Raw genomic sequence first — 14,333 nt, 5'->3', positions numbered from 1 at the left:
AAAGGAGCCCCCAGCAACTGTTTCATACACAACATATTTGAAATTATGTTTTTGCGACAGCAGGTCGCATTTAGTATGATGAAAACCTGCAGATCATGTTCACCAGTCGTGTGTCACCTTCCATATATGGCCAAGATCCCTATGTCATCAATATTAAGCCCATATCTGGGAATGCCCATATATGTCCCCTATGTCAGTCACGCGGCGTGACTGACACAGGGACCATATTGATGGGATCTTGTCCATATATGGGCCGTGACTCATGCCCCATATACTGTATGGCCAAGATCCCATCAATATTACGAATATTTGGGAATGCTCATATATGGACATATTGTGTCAGTCTCATGATAACCAGTGTGGTTGTCTTTCGTGTACTGTATCATCATCCTTGATGATTGGTTGGCGACATTTTATTTAACGACGCGAGTCACACTTGCAAATGAATTCCGTCCTTATCCCTTTTATGCCCATATATGGAGATCCCTGATGTCATCATATTAAACCAATATCTGGGAATGCCCACATATTGTGTCAGTTTCTGTTGTTTCAGCACCCTTAGGGCGTCTTACTGGAATATTCTCTTGATGTTTTCTACATAATGCCAACCAGATGAAGAAATCACAGACCGAGGCTTTAATCTTTGCATTTATGAAAAAGCCAAGACATTTAGGTTTTTATGGAAGATGCTTCTAAACATAATTGCTAGTTTGACCACTTTCAATGCTCTAATCTTAAAGGAAAAAAAAGAGATTTGAGAACTTTGTCAAGAATAGCCTATCTACAGGCTCAGAACGCAAGCTTGTGGATAACGGAAAGATATCGCATGGAACTGGGACGTATCCTCAGTGATGTAGCCCAAGCTCATCAGGGTTTCGGGTCTCGCAACATCATACCCCTCACTTGGGTGACCCAGCCGGGGTTGATCAAGTTAGGGAAAGACAGGACCATTCACTCCACCGCTCCGGAACTACTCTGCCGAGACTGGGAGAGGAAATCTGGCGCATGGAAGGACTAGGCTCTGTGGATTGACTCCTGTCCTGTCTGGGCCCCTCCTACGTCTCACCAGATCCACTCCTGCTCTCACCAGACTCCAGCCCCAGACATTTCACTCAGGAGTGGTGGATTCTAGGCAACGGTGGTGATGCAGGCTCCGCTTGCGGCTTGAATGGCAAAAAAACAGAATTCATGGGTTGCATTTGTAGTCCTAAACGGCCATGTTGAGGACCAACACAGGTGTTTCTATTTGTCTGATTGGCACAGAACTAATGTTCTACGCCAATCAGAACACCTGTGTTGGTCCTCAACATGGCTGGTGTAGGACTACAAAAATGCAATCCCATGAATAGGGACACTAGGCTTCAAGTGGTTAATAATTTTTTCCCTTCTTCTAATAAACATACGCGAGAACGAAATCCAAATAAAGGTTACTTTTAATTAAATTCCATACATGTCATTCATTCAGCATGGCTTAGGGACCGGCAATAAATATACTGAAACAGCAAAACAAAAATGAAAACAAGAAAGATAACAAAGGTGAAGGAAAAAAAATCACAGTCGTGATGATAAACCCTCGACAGAGTGCATGCATGTACAGTAACACAGCTCTGTGTGCAAATGCTTTGGTACTAACGATCTGAGAGAAATAGACTCGTTACATCATATACATAAAACGTAGGTACAACCGGACAAGCTACTGAAAAGTAGCACATGCAGCACTAAGAATCAAAAGACACTTCAATGACTCAACGGACAATGGAAAAGATAATCATGAAGATACAAAGGAGAGAGAGAGAGGGGGGAAATAATAATAATCAATTGCATAGGGGTCAAAGAAACTAAGATGACACACAAACAGGCATATTCACATCATAGTAATGAGTTACAGTCTTGCATGCCACACTGTGTAGAACAGGATAGTGTTTGCTCAGAGACATGTCTTGTGTTGTAGAGAGAGAGTGGACTTTGCAAACACAGACATCATAATGTCTGGATTATAGCAGATGACCATAGCAGTGTTATTTCCCATCACTTTAAGGCAGTTAGTAGTTATTGGACTTACAATATATATTTTTATTTTATCTATTTTTTTTGCTGCTGAACTATTTCTTTTTTTTTCTCCGAGAGGAAAATATCCATATCCTATGCTATGGGAAGGGGAGAGCCCAAAGTGATAGTGGAGTGGAGCAGGTTTTTCTTACTTAGGGGCCTTTTCCACCAGCAAAGAACCGGTTCTGGTTCTTCCTCCCGCCTATGGGATGAACCAGAGGTGAGCTTTTTCCACCGAGAACCGGAGTTGGTTCCGAACGGGAACCAAAAAATCCTTGGTTCCTCTTTTTCAATCATGGTTCAATCTGGTGGAAACGCAAGCCGGTTCGCAAGAATGAACCAAGGTTCCAAGAAAGATGAACCGGCACTGGTTCTGGAACCAAGGTTCTTTTGGTGGAAAAGGCCCCATACAGTACTATCTAGAGCAGTGATTCTCAACCTTTTTAATGTCAAGGACTCGGTTTGATATACATCAGGCTACAGACCTCCGTTTGCCAAGTTTCTTTTCTTTTTAAACTCTTGGTACCCCAATCTACACTGTTAAGTCCTCCGTGTTCAATTTAGTCAGTGTATACAGGTGGAAGCCCAAAGGGTCCATTTGGTTTCATTTGTCTCTTGACACCTCAAGGACTCGTTGAGAACCACTGATCTAGGGAAGAATAGATAGAAACTTTGATAGGGATTGATACCAACGGTGCAAAACATATATGTGGGGGTGCCAATTCACGATGACAACTTCAACCAGCATTTGTTAGATCAAAGCCACCCTGAAACAACTGGGATACACCAAAGAAATACACAACTAGGAAAACAAATCAAAATAAACAGAACCAACAAAAAAAGGAATGTTTTTCTTCTTCAGGGCGATTCACTTCATTCACAATATTACTTCATCTCTATACAAGTTGTAAATGCAACAATTCCTCCATAAACACTGCTATGGAGCGTCCTTGGTGTTAATATTCCAGTGCATTCGGAAAAGAAACAAAATGGGAGTGTGTATGTACAGGTATACCATATCAAATGCATACTTGTGAGTCCCCAGAAGTCCTCGTATCTATGATATTACCAGAACACAACTAGTGAGGATTTATTTTTTGCTTACAAGCGGAAAATTATTTTAGGATAACAGTAAACAGTGTCCTCAAAGTTATGCTAGTAACCAATGTGTCAGCGCCATTGTGTTCATATATCCGTTTATGTCTGTGAGCCTGTATGCGTGCGTGTGTTTGTGTGTGTGTGTGTGTGTGTGTGTGTGTGTGCATTTGACTGTGTCCATGTGTGTGAATGTGCATGCGAGTGTATGTGCGTGTGTGTGTGTGTGTGTGTCCTCTTTAGCTCAGCAGCTCCAGATACGTGACAGGCACTTTTCCTTTCTGGTTCCCTCTCTCTCCAATGAGCCAATCACAGTCCATGCCCGGCAGCGTGTATACTGTGATAAGCTGTGGGATGAGACACAATGTGAACCAATTCTATGTTAGTTTAGGTGTCTAGAAACAGGGGTTTTCAAAGTGGGTGACGGGGCACCCTGGGGTGCCACGACGGCGGTCCAGGGGTGCCGCGAGATCATTTGATAATATTTGAAATTTATTTGGACACTTGAAAAGATATTTAGTATCATTTTAAAACTTGAAGTACGTTATTTTCAGTCAGTTCTTCTAACCAAAATGGCTGTTATCTCAACGTTTTCCTCGCAACATAATCACTAAAATATCGTCACTGTCGGGCAGAAACCTCGTATCTCAAATGTGTTTCAAAAGTGTACGTCTTTTGGTAAAGCAAAGCCCTGCTTCATCATGCAAGACTGTCGCACAAAACTAGTGAAAACAGCTGATCTACAAGCACACAACGCTGTTTTCACTAGTTTAGTACATTTTATAGATGATACAAAACGAACGGTTTTGGACACACAAGGTTCCACCCGACAACGACAATATGCTATAAATATAAGGTGCTGAGAGTGAAAAATATAATGTAGGGGTGCCTCGGATTAAAACAATATTCATGGGGTGCCCTTAGACAAAAAAAGTTTGGGAACCCCTGGTCTAGAGGGGCCGTCACACCCGATGCCCTGTTCATACTACACTGAAACATATGAAATGACTTGATTTATATCAATTACACACCCCACGAACCCTGAATTCATAGAGATCGTTTTGGTTTTTTGGTGCATTCCTGAGACAATAATGTGATGACCGGCGGAGTCTCCGGTCTTGTACCGAGTCTCCTACTGACTGATGACAACATCAAATTATTCATTGGCTTATGAATGCAACAGAAACAAAAAACTCTCCATGAATTCATGGGGTGTTAATGAGGGTGAACTACTCCTTTAAACAATGGAAAATATGAAAAAGAAAAAAGATTCTGCTATTATGACAAATAACTTAGCTATATATTGAAATGGATCATTTTAAAATGTCTTAAAATATTGCTAAATAGACGATCTACAAGTTCACAACACGCCAAGATGTAGATCTGTAATTTCCACCATTTTTGGAGAAAAGTGCTGTGCATTTTTCAACGTGGAAACGATTACGACATTTATGCAAAGTAATTTGCAATTATCTCAAATAATTGCCATTAGGCGAGTGTGTAATAATTGTGACCTTGAGTACTCTAGTTAATGCTCTCATCCACTATAATAAGACAAGACAATTTTATGAGGCAAACATTATCATCTAGGTAGGAGGGTGATCATGATCACAGAGATGTGTCGCTGCAGGCTCAGATGCTTTAAAAAAAACGCCTTGCCAAATAACACATTGGGCAAAACAGTGTGATTCACCTGTGGAGCGGACCAACGTGTGTAATTAAATATTAAATCACAAGGATTTATTGATTTATTTGATTGATTGATGGCTTCAGTCTGTATTTACCATTGTCCCACCGTTCTCCTACCGGCATCAAAGCAGGAAGGAAGAGCAGTGACTCCGTGTCTTGTGCAACAGTTGAAAATACTTCGACACTTTATGTATGTAATTTAGAGGTCTTCACGGGTCCAATTTGAACTACCCGAACCCAAAAGGACCCGGGGGAAATGGACCCGGACCCATATGGCCCCGTCTATCATTTGGAATTTGAGAACCGTTACCCGATCAGCCCCGAGACGTGATGGATCCGATCCGAACGGCCCCGCCTGTTATTAGAAAAATTGGATCCGAAACCCGAGCAGAACGGGAGATCCGAGACCCGAACCTGTCGCCCCGAAATGAAAGAATGCCAACGTTATTATATTAAGAGTTGTATCAGACATATTTCTTACCTAACGTCGCCACCAGTAAGTCAATGCGGACAGTTTGTAAATACAAATAAATCCATGTTTTTATTCCTTCTTCATTGGCTAGCCAATGCTAATGCTATCGTTTTCTGTCGCATGTGTTGTTCATTATATCTTTCTGCTTTGAGTGTCCATTTTGCTCTGCAGAGCATGACAACACGCAATGACAACTCCATTGTAAACCGTTAACCAAAACGTTACGTTAATATCTTTGATAATAATAACAATCCAACTGATACAGTCAGTGTTGTTGTGACTGAGTGAGTTATACTTCTCAGTTCTCACAACCAATGCAACAGATTACATGCTGCATCTTTAGTGCCATCGTGTGGCGTTATCTATTTGGTGCAGTTGTTGCGTTCGCTTTCACTTCAATCTCGGCCTGTCTCGGCTCCACTCGGGTAACAGGAGATACCCGGGGAACCGGGGCAGACGGCCCCGGCCCCGGCCCGTCCCGCGGTAAAAGCTCGAAAACGGCCCCGTTACCCGGCTCGGGGCGGTTCGGATCGCGGGTAATTTCGGATCTCGGGCAGGTCCGAAGACCTCTAGTATGTATGTATGTATATATATATATATATATATATATATATATATATATATATATATATATTATATATATATATATATATATATATATATTTTTTTTACTTAATTGCTCTGTATGGTTGATTCTCCTGTATTGTTGATTCTTCTTTCTTGTTTGTTTTTGTCGCTCGGTTGTACACCACAGTCCTTTTCTTTTTTTTCTTAATGTCCTGTAACCTTTAACTGCTGTACCTTCTGGGTGACTTAATTTCCCCCCATCTATCTAAGATATATTACAGCTTTTATGGGCTTCTGAAAGGACGGCACAAAAGGGGAGTGCATGACATTTCATTATCAGCTTAGCGGTCTTGTGGTTAGTGTTTGTCATACCTAAAAGACTAAAACTGGGACCCAATGCCTCCTTCCTTGGCACTCAGCATCAAAGGTTGGATTGGGGAAAATCCCTACGATATACTAACGTCATGTCCAGGAAGTTTACTTTTACATCAAGCTGCCACACGCTAAGGAAACCGGAGATAGGCTCCTGCCCTATGTGGCCTCAGGGCTCGGCAAGGCTTACTTATGTCATTGAAATGAGCATTACAAGTGACACGTCTCGGTGTGTTCATCCCCTACAGCAAGTTAAGGATGTTTTTCCTCAAAGATTTATGGTTGACTAGCACTGATCACTGAACAATGGCAGCATATCATATCTTCGGGCCAAGTGTATTTCTATTCCTATCCTTGCTAAGGAAATTTAATTACACAAGAATGCACTACGCTACTGTTGACAAAGGTTATCTGGGACAAACAGGATTTCATCACCACATGATGTGCTGATGGATGCAGGTTAAAAATAGAAGAAACATTGCATGCAACATGTTCCATTATCAATGTTGCTGTGAAGCGCAGGGGTTAAAGCCAAAAATAATCACAAGACTGAGATTTATTTTCAGACCATGTCGCAGTATGTGATTTTTGAAACATGGTGCCTGCAGCGCACACCAACCAATATTTGGGGTGTTTCCCTGAACTTCTGAACTGCCTTCACTGAATGTGTGTGCTTCATTTTATAGAAGTATCTTCTGAAGTTCTGTTGTATTCTATGCTAGTCAAATACTCATATCTTGAAATTATATTATTAGTTTGGAGATCACTTGACTAGCGTTTTGATGAATTTGTCATTCAATGTTCAGCTTTTAGTGGTGTTGTGAAGGTGGATGTATTGAACTTACAATATAACACTCTATAGCAAGGGTCTTCAACAGGGGGTCCGGGACGCCTAGGGGGTCCCCAGAGTTACTACAGGGGGTCCTCCAAACCTTTTTTATATTAACCACTTGAACCCTAGTGTCCATATTCGGAGAACTTTAGACAAAAATAGCAGAGCTGCAAGGCGTTGTGAGCTTGTAGATCGTCTATTTTCGGCAAAGAGGTTCGGTGTAGAGGGGACAAAGAGCAGACTAAGTACAGAGTGAAAGGTCAAGTTTATTAAGTATTGACGGTTCAAGTGGTTAAATATCTGAAAACACACGTTGACATGAGTCCAAAATACACTGACGATTGTGCTGTCAAACAATGAAACTATGAACAGGTGTGGCGATCTGTCACTCTGCCACCGTTATTTTTAACTGTCACCGAACCTGTCACTCAAGTCACAACGCGCACACCCATGTTCACGCTCATCCACGCACCCTCACGTTGAATGATGCGGGTGAGTGGATGAGCGTGAACATGGGTGTGCGCGTTGTGACTTGAGTGACAGGTTCGGTGACAGTTAAAAATAACGGTGGCAGAGTGACAGATCGCCACACAGGTTGTGGGGGTCCCTGCTTCATCTCTCTCCTTGGCCTGAAAACGTTGAAGACCCCTGCTCTACAGCAAAAAGCTCAAAGCCATTTGGGGCATCCTGTGCTTTCGGCACACTCACCTCATCAGCTAAAAGGGAGAGCTCGCTGGAGTCGGCTGCATCGTAGTCATACAAGACCTTGGCCTTACGGGTGCCTGTGGCTGGCGCCTGCACTTCCTCTATCTTCAGCGTGTCCCCCTGTTCCACGGCGGTGGGGCTGGTGGTGGCGGTGCTCGGGAGGGAAGAGCCAGCGGCGGCGGCGGCAGACATGGGCGGGCCCACGTTCGTGGTAAACGCATTGGGAAACCTGTGCAGAAGTAGGGGACAAGGACAAGGCTCACACACCAAGCTACAGAAAAAAACAGCAGTCAGCACACTCAAGCGGAAAATGGCGTGATTGTGTTCTGAGTCATACTCACACATCTCCATTCGAACTGATGCATGCAAGATAGTGGAGGTGAATGGGTCATGTGTTTGCTTTTGAGTAACAGTTGGTTCACAAAATCAGTTCAGAATCGGTCAATGCGGTCAACTAGACGTCCAGATTGGGGAAATATTGTTGTCGGTCATAAACAAGAGATTGTAAATAAAAATGGAACACAGGTTGCTTTTTCCATTTCCTGAAAAGTACACCCGACAGCAACCATTTCCACATCAACGTATTCATGTCTTTATAGTAAGGGGATAGTACGGGTGTTTGTAAAGGTCTCTAGTAACACATCTCACAAAGACTGAAATTCAGTTTCCCTAAGAGAATGAAACTGCAAAACTGTGAAAAGTGATGACTCATCACTAAACCATAGTTTTGTCGGCCGTTTTTTTTGGCAAAGGAATGTTTTTCGTGCGAAACAAATGCTTGCAATGGATACAGAATCATGAAAAATCCTTAGTTTGACCCATCACATGCTACTTAAAGCATAATTATTTTGGTGTGTTTTATCCTGTATAGTTAATTTAATGGGACCCCAACTTTCAGCAGCTGTCAATGATTCTCTTAGGGAAAGTGGATTTCAGTCTTTGTGAGATGTGTTACTAGAGACCTTTACAAACACATTGGTGAAGAAGGTTTTTGGTAAGGAATTTATTCCAGGATTTGACACTATTTCTGAAGATATCCCCTTACTATTATGATTGCAATGTTCATCAAATTCACAGCTAAGCCTTGGTGAGTCGACTGTCAATAACCCTTCTCTAGGTATTACCAACAAAAAAAAGGCCATGTTCTCTGCCATAATCCATAAAGTCCTCACCTGCCCAGCTCTTTCTGGAGGTCCAGCATGTGCAGATGACACTGCTTGTAGTAGGCAGCCTGTGCCTCCACAAACTCATGGAGGCAGCGCAAGTGGTTCACCTTTGCCAGAATAGGAAAAAACAGCAACAAAAGTCATTTTTAGAGCAGAGTATACTGTATATACAATCTCCCACATTGTCCGACTCTACATGCTGTAATATGCCCTCGTTTTGGAGAGAGCAAAATACATGAATGTGGCCATGTGTTTTTTTTATTTTTGAACGTGCAGCGACTTTTGTGTGGCAGCAATTTTGTTTCAGCATTTGTAACTGCTTGGGGCCTAGTCTCGCGTGCCCAGACTCTGCGATTTGAAAATGCTCACGTCATACAGTATGGAATAAGTAAGAAGAATGATGAGTACTGCCAGAGCTTTGCGTCATGTTCGTGCCGCTGCACCACATACTAAGAGGTAGCGTGCGCATTAGAACTCATGATGACGTTCAGATTCAGGGATCCAGGTACTACCAGTATTGCATAACCGGGTGGGGCATGCATTTCCAACTTGCATCACGCACAAAAGGCAGGTGCCTGGATGAGCTGGACTGTGTGCTAATAGCTTCCATGGACATACATACAGTACATACATGCACACACATGAAATTAGGGGTGGGCGATATGGAAAAATACAATATCAGGATATTTTCCCAAGCTGTATCACGATACACGATTTTATCACAATTCTTTTTCACGTTTGTTTTTATGGTTATTTTTCAGTTACTTGACAAAAACTAGACTCTCTGGGTTCCTTTTGGGAGGTCTGAATTGAACTTTACAAGTATGTAACTCTGACAGTATACTAATGAAACCAAATGGACCCGTTTCATTTGTATACTGTCAGAGTTAAGTGGAGACCTTGACATTTTAAAGTTTGAGAACTACTGATTTAGACCAAAATGCAGGTTTAAATTGAATTCTGCAATGAAATCTCTGTATTAACTCTCCTACTGCCAGATTATTTATTTATTTATTGGGTCTGGTGCCATCAAAAAGCGGCTTACCTTTGCGACGTTATAGCAGATAGACAGACATTTTTTTTTTATTTTTATTTTTTATTGTGCAATAGTGCACTTTGGTCTGCCAGGCAGCAGAGGGCGGCGTCATGCGAGAATGAATGTGAATTTGCCTGTTATGTGTTGAAGAAGAAGAAGACCAGTCACTGGCCACAGAGCCTTACAGCCAGAGGAAATCAACAAGGAAGTGAATTGTTCTCCGTTGATCTAACGCATAATGGATTTTTTACACCATCACCGCGGAAAATGTGTTTATAGTACACGGCCGCGCGACCCCTCATCAGCTTACAGTCATCAGACGAACGAACCGAACGAGCGCCGTATTGGCATCGAGGTTCTGTAAAAAATGGGGCGAACGTTAACGTTCAAAGCGTGGGGAGAGTTAACGATTAAACAGGCTCCCTCAATTGTATCACAATATATACGATATCTCTGAAAAGATAATATACGATAATATGGATTATCGTCCCATCCCTACTTGGAAGTGACAGAATGACGATAAAAGACCTACATGTGTACTGCTGATGCCCTCCAATAGCAGCCTGGTGACCTCCGCCTGTCTGTCAAACTCTGTCTGGGCCACACGAAGCTCATGCTCCGCCTAAACCCCAACGATACACAACATCACCAGACGTTAAAGCCATTTACTGTAGGCCTAGAATTATTGAATGCTTTAACCAGTGAAAAATAGCAGATATACAAGCTCACAGCGCGGCACCGAGTGCCGCGCTGTGAGCTTGTAGATCTGCTATTTTTTTTAAAAGTCGTGAAAATTATGTGCAAATCTTTGAATATATGTATATTCAAAGCAAACGATTCTAACTCAAATTTTGCTTCTGGGGGGTCCCTGGAACTACATATTTTGAGATGGGGGTCCGTGGCCTAATAAATATCATTTTGGGGGTCCTTCACATGAAAAGGTTTGAGAACCACTGACATTGTAGTCTCTCAAGAGCAGACTAACTGAGCTCCAGTTCAAGTGAAAAGGACCTTTTCTTTGACGACGGCTGGCCAGATTGCTGACATAGAAACATAGGTTTCTATTCCAAAAAAATCTTGGAAGGATTCAAAAGACACTTATAGAATCGGGTCAAAATTCAAATTTTCACAATTTAAAGAAAATAGCAGATCTACTCGCAGCGTGGCACTCGGTGCCGCGCTGTGAGCTTATATATCTGCTATTTTTCAATAGTTAAAGCATAAAATAATGATACACTATAATGTGTACCCGTTCTGAATGGGTTAAAGCCTGAATTGTACTCAGGATCGTGCACCGGTGTCGCACGCTGAAAATACAAGGGCCAAACAATGAAACTATATGAAATCTATGATCAGGTTGTGGGGGTCCCTGCTTCATCACTCTCTCGACTAAGGGGAAATATATCAGAGTCAGCAACTACTTTACCTAGTATTTCGTAAGTTATGCTTACGAAATACTATAACAATCATATGACTTAGTTATAAGGGTCATAGAGTCTCATGATCATCCGGACGATGTGTCTTACTCACTTTGTCCACTTCCTCGCTCCAGAGCTGAGAAACCGCAGCACAGCGAGAAGAGAAGGGGAAAGAGACACGTTCTGATGACATCACAGGAAAGACATTATTGCAAAAACACCCCAAGGGAAAATAGTCCCTACGGTGATTTATTGGTACGACTGACTTACTATGCCGTGCTACCACAGTGTTGCAGCAAAAATAATCAAAGGTTAGGATGCCCTCTGATATTTCACTTTTCAAAATGGGGGAAACCAGAGGGTGCAAACCCACTTCACAGTTAGTAGTTTGGCTTAACCCATTTAGCAGATATACAAGCTTGCAGCGCGGCACTCGCTTGTAAATCTGCTAGTTTTGAAAAAGTCGTGAAAATGTGTGCAAATCTTTGAATATATGTATTTTCAAAGCGAATGTTTGTAACTCAAATTTTGCTTCTGGGGGTCCATGGAACGAAATATTTTGAGATGCGGGTCCGTGGCCAAATAAATATCAGTTTGGGGGTCCTTCACATGAAAAGGTTTGAGCACCACTGACATAGTAGTCTCTCAAGAACAGACTAACTGAGCTCCATTTAAGTGAAAGGGACCTTTTCTTTGACGATGGCTATCCAGATTGCTGACATAGAAACATAGGTTTTTTCAATAGTTTTTTTTTTCAATAGTTAAAGCATAAAATAATGATACACAATAACACCCGTTCTAAATGGGTTTTAATATTCTTGGCAGTGAATGAGTTAAAGCTGCTATCAGTGATTTATTTTATTTTTCATATCGCTAAAACCAAATTTTAACCCAGCACTGACAAATGATGTGTGCAGAGTTTTTGGGCCAGACAATATTTTTTGGCCAGACAACATTGTTTCCTACAGTTAAACCTTTTGGAAGTGTAGTATCGTATCTCTTGATCTCTTGAGTATCGCATCTCTTGATCACAGTCAAACAAAAGGCAGGTCAGGTGCTGAACCAAACATGAACCAGGATTATAAAGCAAAACAAAAGTCGGCACATCTGTTATTAGTTCCCTTGAAGTGACCATTGTTGCGGCATCTACAAACGTGACATTTTGTGCATGAAGCTGTTCTTCAGAAAACAAACTTGTTAGTTAACCAAGGAGTGGAAATAACCATCATACCAACTGTTGACAGAGAAGTCTGGTATGCAACCTTGCATTGCTCTGCACGGATACAAGTAAACCACTCCTTAACGTGATACATTAGTGAAAGCAAATGTCATGCATGACATGCATGAAAAGTGAAACTTATGACCAGACAAATACTGATCACTGTTAGTCTAGAGCAGGGGTTTTCAAAGAGGGGGTGCCGCGACGGCAGTCCAGGGGTGCCGCAAGATCATTTGATAATATTTGGAATTTATTTGGACGCTTGAAAAAATATTTTAGTGTCATTTTAAACTTGAAGTACAAAGTTATTTTCAGTCAGTTCTAACCAAAATGGCTATTATCTCAACGTTTTCCTCGCAACATAATCACTAAAATATCGTCACTGTCGGGCAGAAACCTCGTATCTCCAAGTTTCAAAAATGTGGTAAAGCAAAGCGCTGCTTCATCATAGAAGACTGTCGCACAAAACTAGTGAAAACAACCGATCTACAAGCACACAACGCCTCGCAATGCGTTGTGTGCTTGTAGATCTGCTGTTTTCACTAGTTTAGTACATTTTATAGATGATAAATACAAAACAAACGGTTTTGGACACACGGTTTCCACCAGACAATGACGATATGCTATGAATATAAGGTGCTGGGAGTGAAAACTACAGTGTAAGGGTGCCTTGGATTAAAACAAATATTTATGGGGTGCCCTGAGACAAACAAGTTTGGGAACCCCTGGTCTAGAGGGTTTAGGTGTTTAACTACCTGGCATAATGGAACATGGTAGAACCGCCGTTAAGACAGCACTAAAGAGAGACAGTCTTCTACTCCAGTGGTTCTCAACCTGTGGGTTGAGAGGGGGTCCCCAAATGAATTTGGGGAGTCCCCAGATGAGTAACTTAATGTGCAACATCTTCTTCTCACTCAACAGTAAAAAAATATTCTAAAGTGACAATTTAAGGACTTTTTAACACCTCTAAAATGACAAATTAAACATTGGCCAAATTGTCAAATATTAGAGGCAGAAATTGTGAAAATAGCCGTTGTGAGCATGTAGATCTGCTATTTTCACAATAGAACACGTGTTATACAAAATGTTTACGTTATGCCTCAACTCTTGTAGGTTAAAATATGATTATTTGGGGGGTTGCGGACTGAAAAGGTTGAGAACCACCTTTCTATACAAAAGCAGAAGAGCATGTTAAAGAGGGTTAATACACGGTACTCTACATCAGCTACTTACCGCAGAAGCACTGGCTGAGAGCACATAGTTCCGGGGTCTGGTCTCCTGAAAATCAGGTGCAGTCTAGAGAGGAAACAGTACGGGGTTTAAAGTACAGAATAAAGCTTCAACTAGGCAGGCAAACAACATGCACAAAACCAATGACTATAGATGACTATAGAGAAAACAAACAGCAAGCACAACATACAACACAAATCAATAGACCGTCACAGCTAGTTGTAACTAAAGCTAAGTAAAACGCTAACCAAAAAGCTAACACTGATCACTGTAAATTGAGTCCACCTGCTACAGTAGAATAAAACTAAAACAAATACAATTGACATGGATGCGGTAATCATATTAATTAATGGCAGTTATAAGATTTGATGAGTCGTTTTACTGCACTTTGTTTTTTACAGTCAGGGTTCCCATATATTTTTACCAATTAATTTCCAAAACTTTTCCAAAACATTTCCAGAATATTGAACCCAATTTCCAGGA

The 14,333-nt window shown here is 41.6% G+C and overlaps 1 protein-coding gene across 1 annotated transcript in view; it reads right to left on the bottom strand.

Moving 5' to 3' along the window:
• Positions 1–1,415: 1,415 nt before the first annotated feature.
• Positions 1,416–14,333, bottom strand: part of LOC308296111 (endophilin-B2-like) — a 29,458-nt gene continuing 16,540 nt past the window's right edge. The window contains exons 6-11 of the mRNA XM_080739240.1: positions 13,854–13,916; positions 11,514–11,537; positions 10,516–10,605; positions 8,954–9,054; positions 7,785–8,010; positions 1,416–3,491 (exon numbers count right to left, since the gene is read on the bottom strand). Coding sequence (XP_080595366.1) covers positions 3,384–3,491; positions 7,785–8,010; positions 8,954–9,054; positions 10,516–10,605; positions 11,514–11,537; positions 13,854–13,916 — 612 coding nt within the window. The 3' untranslated portion in view covers positions 1,416–3,383. The remainder of the gene's footprint in view (positions 3,492–7,784; positions 8,011–8,953; positions 9,055–10,515; positions 10,606–11,513; positions 11,538–13,853; positions 13,917–14,333) is intronic.

The sequence above is a fragment of the Nannobrachium achirus genome (assembly GCF_963921795.1).
Source record: "Nannobrachium achirus genome assembly, chromosome: 12".
NCBI classification, from domain to species: domain Eukaryota; kingdom Metazoa; phylum Chordata; class Actinopteri; order Myctophiformes; family Myctophidae; genus Nannobrachium; species Nannobrachium achirus.
Note: the sequence above shows the minus strand (reverse complement) of the source record. Positions and strands in the feature narration are given on the sequence as shown.